We start from the raw sequence: 16428 nt of genomic DNA, 5'->3' as shown, positions 1-16428 counted from the left end.
GCCCTAGAAGACCCAGGTAAGGAAACGAGGTAGCTGTTAGCCCCAAGGGAACTGGTAGACAAGTCCCAAGGGTTACCTTGTTGCCAGGACTTTGGACGCAAAGTTAACAGTGGCAGAAACGGATAGTAGTGGTTCCGATAGCGGGGCAGGAGGTCCTACCGCGTGGTGTGCGAACAGAAACTCCTCCCCGAGGACTTGTTCAGAGGGAGGACACCTAACTTAGATTTGTCCCTGTGCGCCATTCTCTCCACTTCCATGCTTTCCAAAGAGATGGCTTAAATCCTCGTCTCCTGCCTTGTTCCCACTGTCTCACCCACTCTGCTCAGTAAACCTCCTACCACCACTTTGCCCTTTTACAGTGTGTGCTTTTTACCTGGCAATTCTGTGGCTAGAAAAAGGCAGTTTGCTCTCTGACAGACCAATGTACGAGTCTGCTGAGAACAGGTGGAAAAAGTGGGGATGGTCACACCCTCCCTTTCCACTGAGGTAGTCGTCTTTGTCAACATTTATGGAAATAGTCATCTCAGCCCCATCCCACCCTCCCTCAAAATACAAAAAAGAACTATCTTTAAACAATGACAACACTGTAACATTAAACATCTTCACATTCTGTAAACTGCAAGGAAATGCATCGGCTGCATTCACACAAAAGCATGTGCATCATGTTGAAGGCCATACATTCAACTCTGTCGTGAAATAAATATATAGAAAAATGAGCTTAAAAAAACAGACAAACAAACAAAAACTCTTCTTGCTATGGAGGCGACCGGGGATGCTGCTCCACAGCCTCCATCTTGGTCTCTGGCTCTTTCTCCTGGAGCCTGTCCTGCCCGCCCAAGGCTCTGTGGTTGGCCTGAGGAGGGGCGCTGGAACAGGTCACTCCTTGCTCACACTTGTCTTGCAGGAATGCAGCACCACCTTAAAGAGGAGGGGCAGCTGCTCCAAGGGCACATTCACCATTTTTCCTGGGAACAGGTGGGAAAAAAAGAGTTAGCAGTGGCTGCTAGTGGGAATGAGTGTCCCTTTCTTCCTGGGCTAGTGAAGGGAGAATGTGGCTTTTTTGAGTGACTGGGGCAAGTGCCAGGAGTATCACACAGACAGAACTGGGCTGATGTGCCGATACTTAGGCCCACTCTGGTGCCCGAGTGAATCTAGTAATGGTGCAAGTTATACTCATTGCTATTATCCAGGGAATACGTACTCTGTGCTAGGTGTTTAAATGCATTATCTCATTTAATTCTCACAGTATTTCTGTGGGACACATAGTACTTCCCCCCTCCTCCATTTTACAGGTGAGGAATCTGAAACTGAGAGGTATTCTTAGACACCCTTTTAGAGCTAAAATACCACGGTAAACTTATATCCTGTTTTCTTTTTCTTTCCCTGATGGATTCTCTAACAAGCATTCTATAAAAATTGCTCTTTGGAGTAGTATAATAGGTTAATAAAAGTACTGAGGAAAAAAAGAGGTGGGGATGTCACAGAGGCAAATAAATTGAGAAGTTCAGGATTTAAAAGGATATACAGATGTCTGTTCCATGGAACCTCTCAGAGCATTAACATACACTGTAAATATTGGGGGCTGCGGTTCTCCTCAACACTACCTTAGGGTCACCTAGGGAATTAAAAAAAAAAATCCTGATGCCCAGGCCCCCCTCATACCAATTAAATCAGAATCTCTGGGTACAACCCAAGCATGGACATTTTTTAAAAGCTCCCCAGATGATTCCAAGTGTTGTCAGGGTGGAGAGCACAGCTCTGTGGGGGCGAGGGGGTATAATTACTGACCTCCCTTTAGTTCAGAGGAATATCTCATTTGGTAAAACATCACTTTGAAAACGCTGGGACATAAATATCAGAACACCCCTAAAATTCCAACAGCTGAGGTCCAGTTCACATCTGCCAGATTACTCTGGGCCCAAAAAGTACAATAAAAATTCCTTTGTCAAACTGGAATTTTTTTCCTTCAAAACTGTACTGCTGAATTTGACAAAAACAATATCTGTCTAGAGGTTCCATTTCTGAGCTGCCCTTCAGTAAGTGCTGGATAACTACAAACAACAACCTTTACTAAATGAAGTACAGCAACAATAACTAAAACTAGAATTTTGTATTTAAACGGAGCTATTAAAATGTCAAGCAGCTCAGCAGGGGTCAAGACCAGAAAACGACAGCAAAAATTCCTTTGCAAACATAGGACTGGGGAATTATTTTAAAGATACTGCTTTAAATGAATGAGCACCCAAAAACCTACAGGCAGTTCTATGAAATGAAGTTAATTTTTGTAATTGAGACATAATTAATTCATATAACATAAAATCCACCCTTTTACACTATACAATTCAGGAAATTAAGTTAACTTGAGAAACTCTGAGCCTGCTTCCCCACCTACAGAATGGCCATAGTATCACAAACAACCAGGCCTGTAGAGATTCGTTCTGAGGTTAAATGACGTAAAGCTACAAAGTGCCCCGCATATCACAGGTGCTGAGGAAACGTTAAATTCTTTTCTCTACAAAGAAAAGTCAAACTTCTCATTGTAACTTAACTTTTCTGAGGGCACAGGTAGTACAGCTTCTACATAGTTGGTCATGGGCTTGGAATGAACATCCTGAAAATACTGCTTGACTCACTCTCTTCACTAGCTAAGGAAAGCAAGAAAGAGTTGAAAACCTAGCACCCAGACTGTTACCTGCAATATACCGAATCTCAGGTAAGCACATCATGAGGTCAGGAAAGCGGTTTGGCTGATGTGTGTATTTATATTCAGTGAAATCCTGGCAAATGTACCAATATCGCTTGTTCAACTGTTCCAGCTGTGAAGCACTGGTCAGACCCCTGATATCTGTGAAGAAAACCACATAGGAAGTGGGAGGGGCTTTCTAATGTGGAAGGAACACCAACTCCACAAATACATGCAGATTTCAATTACAAGTGATTAAATATTGATAAACAGGGGATCTTTTCTCTTTCTGACATAGAGGAACAAAGTTCTAAATCAGGGAAGAGAAATCAGATAAAGAAGGAAAAAATTATACAGGATAATAACTAGACAGAGCCTACAGCTCCCAGAACAGGGCTTGATACAAAACAAGCACCAGCAGATGCTGAACAATGAACTGACGGAATAATCTACCTTTCCTAATTTATCCTTCACAAATAATCTTTAAATTTGCCCTTTGCTGGTACCTATGTGTTTGTGCTTGTATATATACTTACATGGTCTCCTGTGTTTCTGCTCATGCTACTCTGTGCTATCACTCCATTTCCTCCTACTGGTACGTAGAGCGCGCGCGCGCTCTCTTTCACATCTCCTAGCACGTGCGCACATGCGTGCGCGCACACACACCCCCTACCCCTTTTTTATATATAGAATCTGGATGTGCTATATATAAATCTTACCCAGTCTTTGAGACCCAACTTAAAGATTTCTCCTCCTCTATGTAGTTGCTACTGAACTCCCCTGATCTGAGGCTCAAGTAATGTGCCACATGCCAGCAGAGTATATTTCTTAAGGCCAGGGACCTGGAATCTATTTTTCAATGTCTTTAATGCCCACCACAGGCCCTGGCCTAGGGGAGGCACACAGAATACCAGATAAATGCATGCACGGTGTAGAAGCAGGAGGAGGAGGTTCAGCCAGTGTGGGGGAGGAGGAAGCAAGGAGAAGAGGACTGACAGTCTCTGGACAAGGCAACTGAACATAGGACAGAGCACTTTTCATGTCACAGGCAGCAAAACAGCTCTCCGAGAGCAGAGCACTTGTATGCTGCCTTGGGGGGAAAATATAAATGTTCCTTCTTACTCTGCTTACCAGCAGCTACCGAGCACCACTCTGCAGGCAATACTTCACATAAACCATGTCCGGCACACTTCTCCTTAGAAGCCACGCTTGATATACACGTGTGAGTCTCTAGGCACCCCCACTCTGCCCTGAAGGGGCCGTCAGAACCACTGCCAGCCTGTCCCAGAGGCCTTATCTCCAACAGTTTCATCACTCTGCTCTTCTTCAGTCACTGGTAAACTTGGTACACATTTTAAATGACGCATGTACTGTCCTTGGTGTCTGCGTTTAAATGCATTGAAACTGACTAAACAAAGCAAATCCTTTTCCTTCTGCTATGAGTTATAGAGACTGTGGCATTTAGGTTTGAAGAAAAAACCCAAAGCAGGCCCTGCACTACAGAAGGGTGCGATGATGATGAGGGAAGCACAGGCCTTCCGAGACTGGCAGCCATAGGGTGAGTCACATTCTGTGTGACAGTCCCGAGGGCAAAGGGGGGTGTGAAACATGAGGGGAAACGTTCATGGCAAAAAAAGGGCCCCTCTTCCCACACCCAAGCCACTCACCTTGATTTAGGAAGTTAATTGCTTTCATGCAAGCATACTCCTCATTGCTGACCTTTAGCTGATGGAACTTGTGATACAGGTAGATGAGCCGCTCGATCACCTCCATCCCTTCGTCACTAAATCTGCGGAACAGATACAGGTGTTCACCATGGGGTCTGACAGCAGCAGAGGACAGGGAAGGGAAGACAGAGGTCTCTGACAGCTCCTTCAGGCATCTAACATAGGGAAGAGGCTGAGGCTGCGAATCCAGACTGTAAATGACACGTGGATCCATGGTTTGCCAAGGTGCCATGCAGACAGCTCATTCAAGCTGCTGCGTCCAAGGTGAGGTAGGACTGATCAAGTCTAAAGCCAGTTCCATCACACAAAAGTTATGAGGACTTAGGGAAGTCATTTGACACCTCTAAGCGTTGTGGTCCTTCTCTCCACAATAATAACGGTTGCCTGCTTGGGGTAACAGGAGCTTCTAAGAAGGTTTGGGATGTGAATGGAAAAATATGACATCATTAATATACTGCTATTGTAGAGGTGCAGCTTCAGTATCAGTGGCAGCTGCCATGGTGACTCCCTACGAGCCTCTGCCACAATGCAGAATAAACTGCTGATTGTATTTGTTTAGGTTCACTGTTGCCAGCAGGGCTGAGGTTATGCTGTGAACATTTTTATTGGCACTCTTGACTTCAGTTAGGGAGGCAGGGGAACATGATAGTCTCTGCGCTGGGCACTTTATGTGCATTATCTCATTTAATTTTCTCAGCCCTGTGAGCTAGGTGAATCATCATCACCACTGTACAGATAAGAAACCTGACGTTCAAAGAATAGAGGGGACCGGTCCACAAGCATGCAGCTAGGTGGTGGCAGAGCTAGAACTTAGAACTAGGGCTAATTCCCCAAGGCCTTGGTTTCCCCAATATTCAAGGTGGCGCCTCACAGAAGACAGGGCTCAATGCTCCTTTCTTTGAATTAGGAGTAAGCTTCTCGAGGAAAGACCAAGTTTTTAGGCAAAAGAGCGCCAACTGAGGGGCCTAATATTCTGGGTCATAGTGGGGAATGTCTCATAACAGAGAGGAAAATATTACCAAACCAAGGAGGCAAAGGCTTAGTGGGGAAGTAGGAGTTTATAAAAGCTGGAGTCAGGCCCGGCCTCCCCACTTCTAGGAGGGGGCTGGCCTGTGAGCCAAGGGGAGTTTCAGACAGGTCTTAGATGCAGCTCAGTCACAGAGAAGATGTTCAGCCCAGGGCTACTTCCTGGTGATTATGTCCAGATCTGGGAACCAAACATAATCGTACAGCCCCCATGCCAGGCAAGAAGGATGTAACTGGGAGGGGTCCAGAACACCTGGGGATGAACTACTGCTTTGTGCATTGACCCTGTAGGCTTCACGAGGGCTTGGCCTCTGGAGCAAGCTGAGCATTTTTCTTCCCTGGGGAGAGCCTGGCTCTGGCTGGGACCAAAGGCACCTGTATTTCTCGAGCACCAGAGGGAGCCACAGCAACAGTTCCTTCCACTGGAGCTCTGATCCCTGCCTCAAGGTTCGGCTCCCAGTCAGTCTGAGCTGGGGCTTCTTTCAATTAGCTGCTTTGAAGTCTGAAGTCTGAGTCCATTTCTCTCTGCTCCTGGCCCAGTGGCTTTTTACAAGTTATGATATTTTCTCAGACTGGCTGATGAGACAAATTTATATTGAATAACCACTATAAATAAATGTATTGACCACTATACCATTCATTGGTTGAGTGTTTGCTGCTTGCCAGGAACTTTGTTAAATGTCTACGTACATTATTCCACTGGATACTCCCACTAAATCCCCCAAATGAATGTTATAATCCTCTTTGTTCATATATGGAAACAAAGGCTCAGAAGTTACTTCTTGTGTCCCTACTGTATTACTACACTTTACCCTCCTGATAACCTGTGAGATAAGCCATATCACCCCATGTTAAGGGTGAGGAAGCAGAAGAGGTGTCTTCCCCAAGGTTACATTGTGAAGATGTGGTGGTGCGCCACCTTTTAACCCACATTTTCTAATCCCAAGCCTGTCACTTCCTCAGCGCTACACTCTCTGCTCCCTGACTGCCTTGCTCCTAACCGGCAACTGCAGAAGGCACCACATGCTACCACAGGGCACCCCAGGAGCTCTGTGTTCCCACAGGAGCTCGGGCAGAGCCCAACTCAGAACTGCCCTGCAGAGCTCCCATGATGTCAAGACTTGCAGGAGACGGTGTCCCCAGGAGGTACGATCCCGCACTTGGTTGGCTACTTCTGTTCCTGAGAGGAAAAGGTCTTTAGTGCACATTCCCCCTAGTATCCACTTGGAGGGGTGGGGTAGGAATGGCATGGGGCAGGGTTTAAAAAAGGAGGGGGGTAGGTGGAGCAACAGTGTCAGCGTCTGTCGTCTGGTGGCTGAGCAAGCACTGTAGCAAGCGAAGATAACGCTGTCTCCCTTAATCAGCAACCTCTCGCCCAAGTGCTCGCTCTGGCACTATAGAACCTGCAGGTGTGTGGCTATCAGCCAGACACCACCCCCCGCCCCCCAGCCAGGAGTGCCAGCCTTATTCCTGGTTGAATCTTGACCCAAGAGATACAAATGAGCTCCCAAGCATCTGGCCTGAGCATATGCCCCTGCTCTGCCTTTTTTGGGGGGAAAGCACATAATCTCTTTTCCAAATTTCTTAGGACAGGCTACCATCATGGACCCAAGGCAGTGGTGGGGGGATGGCAGCCAGCCCAGCAGCCCCCACTCAGTATCCACAGCCTGACTGCAAAGCTTCCCTCCACACCCCGCATCCCACCCCTTGATAAACAAATTGTTCTCTGTTTCATGGGCTGGCTTTCTCCTGCAGCCGTGCCTCCTCCACATCTGCTCACTCCACAGCTCTAACGCCCCTGTATTCCCTGTCCACAAATTATCAGCATTCAAAGCCAGAAAGTTGGACAAACACACCCATTCTTCTTCTGGGTTCCCATTACACAAGCATTAGGAGAAGGAAAACATTCCTGCCAGGATCCCCCAAGCCACTGGACCATTCAGGCAGCAACTGAAGCTGACACTGGGTAAGTTATGTCCCATGAAGGGGGCCAAGAGGCCCAGTTGTCTCCTCTTCATTCATCTAAATGCACCTATACTCAGGAGCAGGCACCAGCCCCGACCTTAGAGGAACTGCCCTCTCAGCACTGCACACAGACTCTAAGGCGGACAGTGAGGCTGCAGCCCCAGGACACACTCCAGGGAGTTACACTTTTGAGAAGGCCAAAGAATCTAGTACAGAGTAATGGCAAAGAGAATGGAGTTTGCAGCCCAAGAGATTTAGGCAAGAACCCCAGCTCCATCTCTTTCCAGCTCTGTAGCCTGGAGTTTCCTCCTCTCTGAACTCGTGCTCCTCACCTGAGCAGCGGGGATAAGGGTTGTACAGTCTCTTCGGGTGGTGATGAGGACTAAAATAATGTTTGTAAAGCAGCTAAGATGGAATTTGGCACAATAAAGTCTAGATTTCTTAACTAGTATCATTATTAATAGCATCAGTACCATCACTCCCATTATCACAGGAAAAAAAAAAAAAAAAGACTGTGTTTCCTAATCCTTCTAGCTAGGGTATAAGCAGGAGCACTGGGAGGGAAAGTTCCAGAGACCTGGCAGAAAGGGAGCTTGTGTTCATGAGGTACAAGTGCCCATTAAAGCCTATCAAGTGCAAGGCATCTTGTCCTGAGAGTGAAGGAGTCTTGATTACGGCCAGGAGCAGTCACTGGCTGGTGCTACAATCTGCTTTAAATCAAATTCACCCAGCTTACTGTCTGATAACAACCTGATTAAGGAAAATGGGCACCATAAATTTGATTCAATATTTGAGAAGAGAAAAGGAGGTGGTCATGTATCATCTGGGAAAAGCCTTTTCATGACAGCAGAAACTCACTTGCACTCAAGAGCTGTGAAAAAGTAAAGGCATTTGGGGGAGTGGGGTTATGCAGAAGCGGGCAAGGCAGGAAAGAGCTACGGCCAATTACAGACTCCACACCCTGGGTTTCTAGCAGAGAGGGGACTGCTTTACAGTGATGAACTTGACTCCAGAGGTTCTCACAGGTCCATTTCCTCTGACCTCTTGGGCACTTCCACATGCATTTCAGACTCAACAGACCCCAAATCAAGTTCAGAGTGGCTCATCTCTCAGCCTGTTCTTCCCAGGCTCCATTATCTTGGCTAAGAAATTGGCACCCGTCTACCTGGCAGCACCTCCAACTTACCCACTGAGGCCCCTCAGACTTTACCTCCTCGCCATTTCCTAACTCTGGGCTGCCCGCCATACGCACAGTCACTGCCATCTTGTCCAGGCCTCGTTTTCTCTTACCGCAACTGAGGAACAGCCTCCACCCCAGCCACAGTCCTCTGGCCTTGTCCATGCCAATCAACCCTGAGCACTGCAGCCACGGGGATCTTCCTAAAGTGCACCAAGGCCATGTAATCGCTCCATTTAAAAGTGTCCTGTGACATAATACTAACTATTTACACAATAAAATCCAAATTCTTTGGATTGGCATTTGAGCACCTTCATGCCCTTGTCTTTTCTGTACCTTTCTCTCCAATCATTTCTCCCCTCATTTTTCTGTGCCTCAGACACATTCTCTCTATACCCTAATTCATGGGGCTGCTTTTGGTTCCCTGCACAAAGCAACTACCCAGGATCTCTTAACTTCTAAGACTTTGTGCTACCCTCATGCCTTCTTCCTGTTCTCTATAATCTTGCAAGAAAAATTCCACCTCAAGATGCAGCTCAAATGTTTTTTCTTCTGGTGAGCATTCCTTGATGAAGCAAGTAGAGGCACTCACTCCCCAGTTTATGCCTAAAGTCCCTCAAATGCCCCTTAATCGCCACAAATATCACTCTAGGTTACAGGCTGTATCTGCTTCTACATGCCTCCCAACCCCCTAGACCAAAGATAGGGGCTCTCATCTCAGAGTCAGAAACCATGTCTGCATGATCTGTCATTCCAACAACCCACCCGCCAACATACAATAAGTGCTCAGGAAATGGGCGTGGAATCAAAACTAACATGTTAAGTTTAACTTGCATATTTCCATTAAAGGCTTCCATAACTGAGTAAGAGGCCTAACAACATATTTCTTATCCTCAAATCCACATGAGAGTTCAGCAGCATGTATTTGAGTCAGCACTGTTCGACAGAACTTTCTGTGCTGACGGAAATAGTCTATAACTACACTGTCCAATACAGTAGCCACAGCTTCGTGTGGTTACTGAGCGCGTGAAATGTGGCTAGTGCAAAGGAAGAATTGAAATTTTAATTTTAATTAACTTTAATTAAATTTAAAAAGTCACCAGTATAAAGGCTACTATATTGGACAATGCAGCTCTAGATTCTCCTTGGTAAGGAACCTTCCTAGGAAATAAAAATTTGCTCACTAACTCAGCTGTTACTGGCCCCTGTCTTGCTCTTGGGGTACAAGGAATTGGATACAGTGGATGAGGTGCCTTATGAAGCGCAAAGCCACAGAGAGCCCTGCATGACAAATGATCCCTACCTACCTGCAGAAGGCCTAGGAAAACCCATCACTTTAGAGGGAGTGAAACCCACAGGCTAACATTGTAGGCAGTCCTAGGATGCACTGGTGGATTCCAAACAAATAGGGAAGCCGGGCTCACTGGGCCAGCTCTGCAAACCCGGACAATATCAGAGCCAGCTAACTGCTATCCAAACACTCAAGCAGCCAGAGTTACAGAGAAGGAGATAGGAATTTGATGGAAACAATGAATTAGAGGCTCAGGACAAGGGGTTAGGTCATTTGCAAAATCAGATAGCTCTGTTTACAGGACAAAGTGTCAGCTGAGTTCAAAAACTCTGTCATTTATAGATCACCCTGAAGCCAGTAGGCATCATTAAAAAGGAATATTAGGGAGAGAGTCAACACCCATACTCCTCCCTCCCTTAGCTGTGCACAGGGCCCTTGAGGGACCTGGAACTTTGCTTCCAGCCTAAGTCTCAGCTTGTCTTTATGCCATGTGATTGAGTGCCAGAGGGACTCACAACCCAATCCTGAGTAGAAAAGTGTGGGGGCTGGGACCCTACTCTCTCTAGCTTTCACTGCTGGGGGTATATCTTTTCTTCCTTCCTTCTTGGTGCTCTGGAATCCCAAACTTTTCCATCATTTTATATTTTCCAATAAAGGTGAATTATTTAAATGTTTATTTAAGCTTTATTTTTCATAGGGCTAAATTATTAAGCCAGAAAAGCTGTATCAACAAATCACTTGTCCTGATTTTGGGTGTGACCGTGTGATCCAGGTCTCCCAAGTGAGTGAGTAAAAGAGCTGCTCTACACAGGGGGGTTAGAAGGATCCTGGCCAGCTGGGATGAGGCTTTATACTAGAAAACACTGAGAACAGCGCTAGTCTCCTAGTCCCATGCTCTTACCATCTCACTGCATCTCAGATGCAGTACAAGAGCCTAAGCTTTGCAGTTGGGCAGGCACAGGTTCAAGTCTAGCCTCTGGATTCAAACCCCAAAACCGTAAAGGGCAGATCTCTCTCTGAACTTTAGTTTTCTCATCTATAACACAGGCATAACCATACCTATAATGCTGGAAGCCAGGACAAACAAGTAAGACAATCATAAGATACCAAGTCCAGTGCCTGACACACGGCAGATACACCACGGTGAGCCCTAAGTCTCGTTTTCAGATTATAAAACAGTATCTCGGAGCCCGTCACTTTATAAGCTAAGTTTAGGTTTTTGTTTTTCCCAGATACATTATCTTACCTCAGTAATCTGATGTGATGGAAATAATAGCTCAGCACTCTGCTAAGCTTTGCTGCATAATATCACTTCCTTCTCACAAGTACCTTGTTGGGGAAGTTGTTATTATCTCATTTGTTATTTGTATTGTTACTATCCCGTTTTATAAATTCAGAACCCGAGGATCAGAGACTTGACCAAGGTCAAAAAGCTAGTCAGTGGCAGAGCAGGGCTTTAATGCCCATCTTTTGGTGTGCCAGGCATCCGTGCTGCCTTGCAGGGATGACAATGGTCTGGTTGCTTGGGGGCACCTCCTCAGCCAGCTGTCCTCACCTGTGTAGTTCTTCATCGGAGGGTGAATACTTGGCAGTGACATCAGCCAGCTCCCCGAAGATCTGCTTGCTGTACACGGTGAGGGAGGACAGCAGAATTAATTCCTGCCATGTAGAGCTCAGGAGGCACGTGTAATCCTTGATTGAGAGCTCGCAGAAGAAAGGCAGTTTCTTGATCCAGGCAATCTGCCTAAAGAGCAGCTCGTCAGCCAGGCGGCAAAGCAGGGCAAACAGCTCCGCCTGGGTCACAGCATATCTAGGGGACAGACACAGGGGAAAGTCACTTCCAGTGGCCAGAGGGTGAGGATGGGGGCACAGGGAGCAGAAACTCCTAAGGCACAAAGGCTCTCCGGCAGTGAGCTCCTTGCCTGTCACTGTGATCTCCAGCTCCATTCAATTCAGTCTAACAAAGGGGCAAACTGAGGGCTGCAGAGGCGTTTGGTGAGAAAAGGTTGCTAAAGAGAAGGGAGGCTTAGAAATATGTGCAGTTATCAGGGGGCATGGCTCTTAATGTTGGTGTCCACTAATGCTTCATGTGTTAGAGAAAATTCCCAGTCACTCCTGCACTGGTTTTGGCAATGAGGCCTCCAACAGAGGAATCTGGTACCCACTGAATACAGGGACTGGCAGAAAAACGAGTCTGGGGCCAAATGGCTGAAAAAGAACAGAACAAATTCAGAAGCTGTTCCTGCTCTCACTGCACCCCCTGGTGGTGAGCGCTCAGGAACCAGAGTCAGAGTTGCTCGGCCCTCCTAAGCAACTGCAGGGTGCCAAGAGTAGGGCATTCCTCGTCTCTGGGCCAGACCTCAGGGCCACTTGGCATGATGCTTTCCCGCACCCCTGTGTCCAGATTTATAAAGCTTTTGTGTGGCCTTCTTGTAGATATTTCAATTTCCTCTTTGAAAATAGAGACTAGCTTAAGAAATCTCAGGGTACTTTTTGGAGGGGGGAGGTCTAAGCTCAGAAATACTCAAACAGCACATGCTCTAGGCCAAAGGAATAATGGATGCACCAATGGATGGGTCTAAAGGCTGAAGTTCTATCTACTCAGGTCAAGCTGACAGAAGACTGAAAGAGTATTCCTTCCATCCACTCAGGCCTACACCAAGTGCATATTGGCGCAAGGCTGCCATGGGTATGTTGGCTAGGGATGCACACAGGCTACAACCAGGTAGTGCCTTCAGTGTCTTGTTAAGGAGCCTAAACCTGATGTATGATTATACCCAGAATTATAGCTCATCTCTGGCTCAGAAGTGCTCAGATCCATCCCAGGGTTTGGCTTACCTAGGCTCAAGCAGAAATAAAAGCCCTTTCTCTTAATTCCATAGGCACTGATAAATAGCCTGAACTCAATGAGAAAAGATGCTCAGGAGAAAAATAAGGGACCACTGACTTCAAAGATAAGCACAGGTTTACCCTCTCATGCAGTCATCACTCACTATCCCTGACATATTCTGAAGCCTGTGATGAAGCAGCCAGGGATGAAGGTGGGTGTGGGATAGGGAGCATTTTGAAGCTGCAAGGGCTAAACAGGGCAGGGCTCACTCACCCATCCTCGATCAACATGGGCGTGCCCAATGGCTCCAGGTCCTCAGCAGACACCAGTTGGTGAATCAGACTGTACGACTGGGGATCCAGGCTGCGAGCTTGCGGGGGCAGAAGTGGCGAGTGGGCAGAATAGCTAAAAAGGTGCGGTATGTATTGATAGTGTGGAGGCACAGACATCCCCATGTACTGCTCCCTGAATGCCATGAATCCATTTAGTTCCACGGACCTACTAGAGAGAAAAGTCGCACATCAGGCAGAATCTGGCAGGTCTACTGCCTACTCAAAGGCAATGGGCCAGAGGGTGGCTCAGGTGTTCTTTGGCCATGCAGTCGTCTTCATCAAGCTCAGGGCATAACTAATGGTTACATGCACCCCTCCCCTATTAGATAGGGACTCTGTGAGTGTGTGTACATATGGTTTACCAGCTGACATCCAAGACCTGGCAGAGCAGATACTGAATAAATACTGGCTAAGTGAATTCATACAGGTGCCACATTTAGGGAGTTTTTAATGTATATGCATAAACTATGATGATAAAGGTGGGTATTTTGTTTTTTATTGCTAAGAAAACTAAGGCACATACAAGCTAAGTGCCTTTCCAGGCCACAAAACAAATCTAGCACTTAGGAAAACAAACAAAAAACAAAAAACCTGGCATGTGGCAACAACTCCCTAAACATTCAAAGGAAGGAACAAACTAAGGAACTGAATGGATATAGGTTATAATGAAATATGAAGAGAGAAGTAGATTCTTATCTTTCTCCACTGTTTTGGAGAAATCTAGCCACTCTCAACCAACTAAAAAAAAAAAGTCCTAGTTTTACCTAGATGCACCTCCTGTAACAGGGATCAGCAGACAATGGCCCATGGCCTGTTTTGGTGGATTAAGTCGTATTGGAACACAGCCACTCATTCACTGACATATTGTCTCTGGCTAGTTTTGCACTATGACGGCACAGTTGAGTAGTTGAGCCCTAGACCACAGACCTACAAAACCTAAAATATTTACTACCTGGACTTTATAGACAGTTTTTTGATCCCTTTTTTTGTAAGAAAGATTTTGGGGTAAAGAAAGCATTCCCTGGTAGCTGAGAGCTTTATTTTACACCTAACAACTAACTGAAGGTACCATTCTTGAGCCAAGAGTCTCTAAGCTGGTAATCCATAATAGCAGCAATTTTAACTAGGTTAAAAAGTTTTCCCTGTTTCCTAAAATTTATAAAGTGAAAATCCTCACTCTTGTTGAGGCAGAGAAATGATAACTTAATTTAACATTGTCAGTGTGGCCTGTTTTATTTCTGTAATGAACTAAATGAGAGAAAATAGCTATATTTAAAATATTATGCTGTTAGGTGAAGAATGTATGGGCATGGATAGCAGCTATAGCACTTTATCAGTCTGCAGATGAGACCTGACATTTTCAAGGTCTTTAGCAAACGTGGTTGCAAAAATGCTGCTTTGCATCATCATGGACTCTATCCTAAAAGACTGAGGGAGCAAGAGTACAATGTCTGAGACAGAATAGCAGGAATACCCAGCCCAAAGGGTTCCTTGTGGGTCCACTCTCTGAGTGATCCCTAGATGATGCTGGGTTTGCCTTGAAGCTCACCTGGAGGACAGAGTGGAGCCTGGTGAGGGCTGGTTGCTCTCTGAAGCCCTGTTCCCAGGGGAACTGTGGTCGCTGTCACCATGGTTGCTCCAGTGATTGGCCTCTTCCTCAAATTCCTGCCCAGACATGATCCTTTCAATCTCTTCCTCTGATATCTTTGACAAGGAATTGATACATGTTAGATTAGGTGCTCAGGATACCCTCTGTTCCTTTTTTAGGACTGGGAACTTATTTAAACTTCATGGGGATTCCCAAACCCTCTAGACAGAAACCCAGATACCCTTCTCTCTACCCCCGTACTCCAGGTCTCTGGCTAAGTTAGGACAGCTTGGTTGCTTGCCTCCCAGCACATGGCTCACTATGGCATTCCTCTTGCCCATTTACCCCTTTCAAGCCATAAAGCCTCCAAGTTCTTCAATACTCCTCCTTTGTTCTTGAGTCTATTCTTTCCTAAAACACCCTCGTCAATAATAAATTATTCCTTGCTCTTTAAGACCCAATTCAAATGTCACTTTCTTTGTGAATCCTTCCATCGCTACCTAGACAAAATTTTAGGTCCTTCCTCTATCCACGCAATTCTGTGCATTTTGAGAGAGAGGATGAATAGCATAATGGTTAAGAGTATTGTTCTAGGGTCAGACTGCCTTTGTTCTAATCCAGGTTCTGCCACTTTCTAGTTGTACGATCTTGGGCAAGTCATTTAACTATTAAACCTAAATTCCTTCATGTGTGGTGGAGAGAATAATAATATCTCTCTCATAGGACTGACGTTCAGAATTAAATTAATTAATACATTAGCAAATGTTTAGAAAAGGGCCTAGTACATAGCAATAATTACAGAAGGCTGACCATATTTCATCGTTACTGTTGCATTTATAGCACTTATGGTAATGAATCATAAAAATATCCTCTATGAGACCTACAGCCATGGTAAGGTTTTTAAAAAAGCAAGTACTCAACAAATGAATATTGGATAAATGAACAAATGCTTACTTACTATTGACTACAAATCTTTACATGGATTTTCTGAGTTAAGAAAGGTGAGACAAATGAACTGACTAGTCCAAGATAACACTGCATGCCCATGTTTGGGCAGGAGTTTGAAAAAGAGGCCAAAGTATCCAAGTATCCAAGTCCAGTGCTCCAGCTGCTACACCACATAGGAGATATAAATAAACACTTCTATAATGTGTTTAGCACTGAAAGCCAGCCAGCACATAGGAATTGGAGGGAAAACAAGAAATATTTAACTGGTATACAAGTTGAGTAATTGGTCTTAAATAGACTGGATTACATATTGAAGGGGCTGTCGTTATTCAGTTACAAGTAGAAATAAATAAATAAATACATACATACATACAAGCAAGTTCTTTTCTCTTAGGGGTCCTTGGAACACTGAAATTACTGTTTGCACTTTTTAAGTCATGTGAAGACAAATGGTGCCATCAAACTACAATATACCTACTGAGGCCCGGATTGAAGCAGACTCAGTGATGGTGGTGAGAGCAAGACCAGAGCTTTGTGGGCATGGAATAAGTTGAGCTGGGTGAAAAGGGCCAGTCCTGGTAACATCAGCTTATTCCAGCTGGGAGCCAAGACAGACTGTACCTGTCTCTACGAGAAACTGGGAAATCACTGATGCGTTGCATAGGTAATAGAACATGTCAGGAGTACTTGAGGCTGGCTGCAATTTCCTAACTGGGATTTTATTGTTGGGCAAGTCACTCAAGTTCTCTGAGCCTTAGTTCCCTTGGAGGACATAATGGAGATAAAACCACCTCCCTCATAGCCCACGGTTCCCTCACAGGGTGATGGAGCAAAGAAATATGCAGGTTTGAGTCAGATAGA

At 45.6% G+C, this 16428-nt stretch overlaps 1 protein-coding gene across 1 annotated transcript in view; it reads right to left on the bottom strand.

Annotated features, from left to right (window-relative positions):
* Nucleotides 1-621: 621 nt before the first annotated feature.
* Nucleotides 622-16428, bottom strand: part of NR6A1 (nuclear receptor subfamily 6 group A member 1) — a 182618-nt gene continuing 166811 nt past the window's right edge. Inside the window, exons 5-10 of the mRNA XM_054584727.1 lie at nt 14581-14735; nt 12973-13200; nt 11425-11679; nt 4351-4472; nt 2693-2845; nt 622-965 (exon numbers count right to left, since the gene is read on the bottom strand). Of these exons, the coding sequence (XP_054440702.1) occupies nt 877-965; nt 2693-2845; nt 4351-4472; nt 11425-11679; nt 12973-13200; nt 14581-14735 (1002 nt within the window). The 3' untranslated portion in view covers nt 622-876. The remainder of the gene's footprint in view (nt 966-2692; nt 2846-4350; nt 4473-11424; nt 11680-12972; nt 13201-14580; nt 14736-16428) is intronic.

This window comes from Pteronotus mesoamericanus, unplaced genomic scaffold, assembly GCF_021234165.1.
Source record: "Pteronotus mesoamericanus isolate MK-2021 breed Mesoamerican mustached bat unplaced genomic scaffold, CSHL_Meso_final contig_78, whole genome shotgun sequence".
In the NCBI taxonomy this organism is placed as follows: Eukaryota; Metazoa; Chordata; class Mammalia; order Chiroptera; family Mormoopidae; genus Pteronotus; species Pteronotus mesoamericanus.
This window is presented reverse-complemented; position numbering and strand designations above follow the sequence as displayed.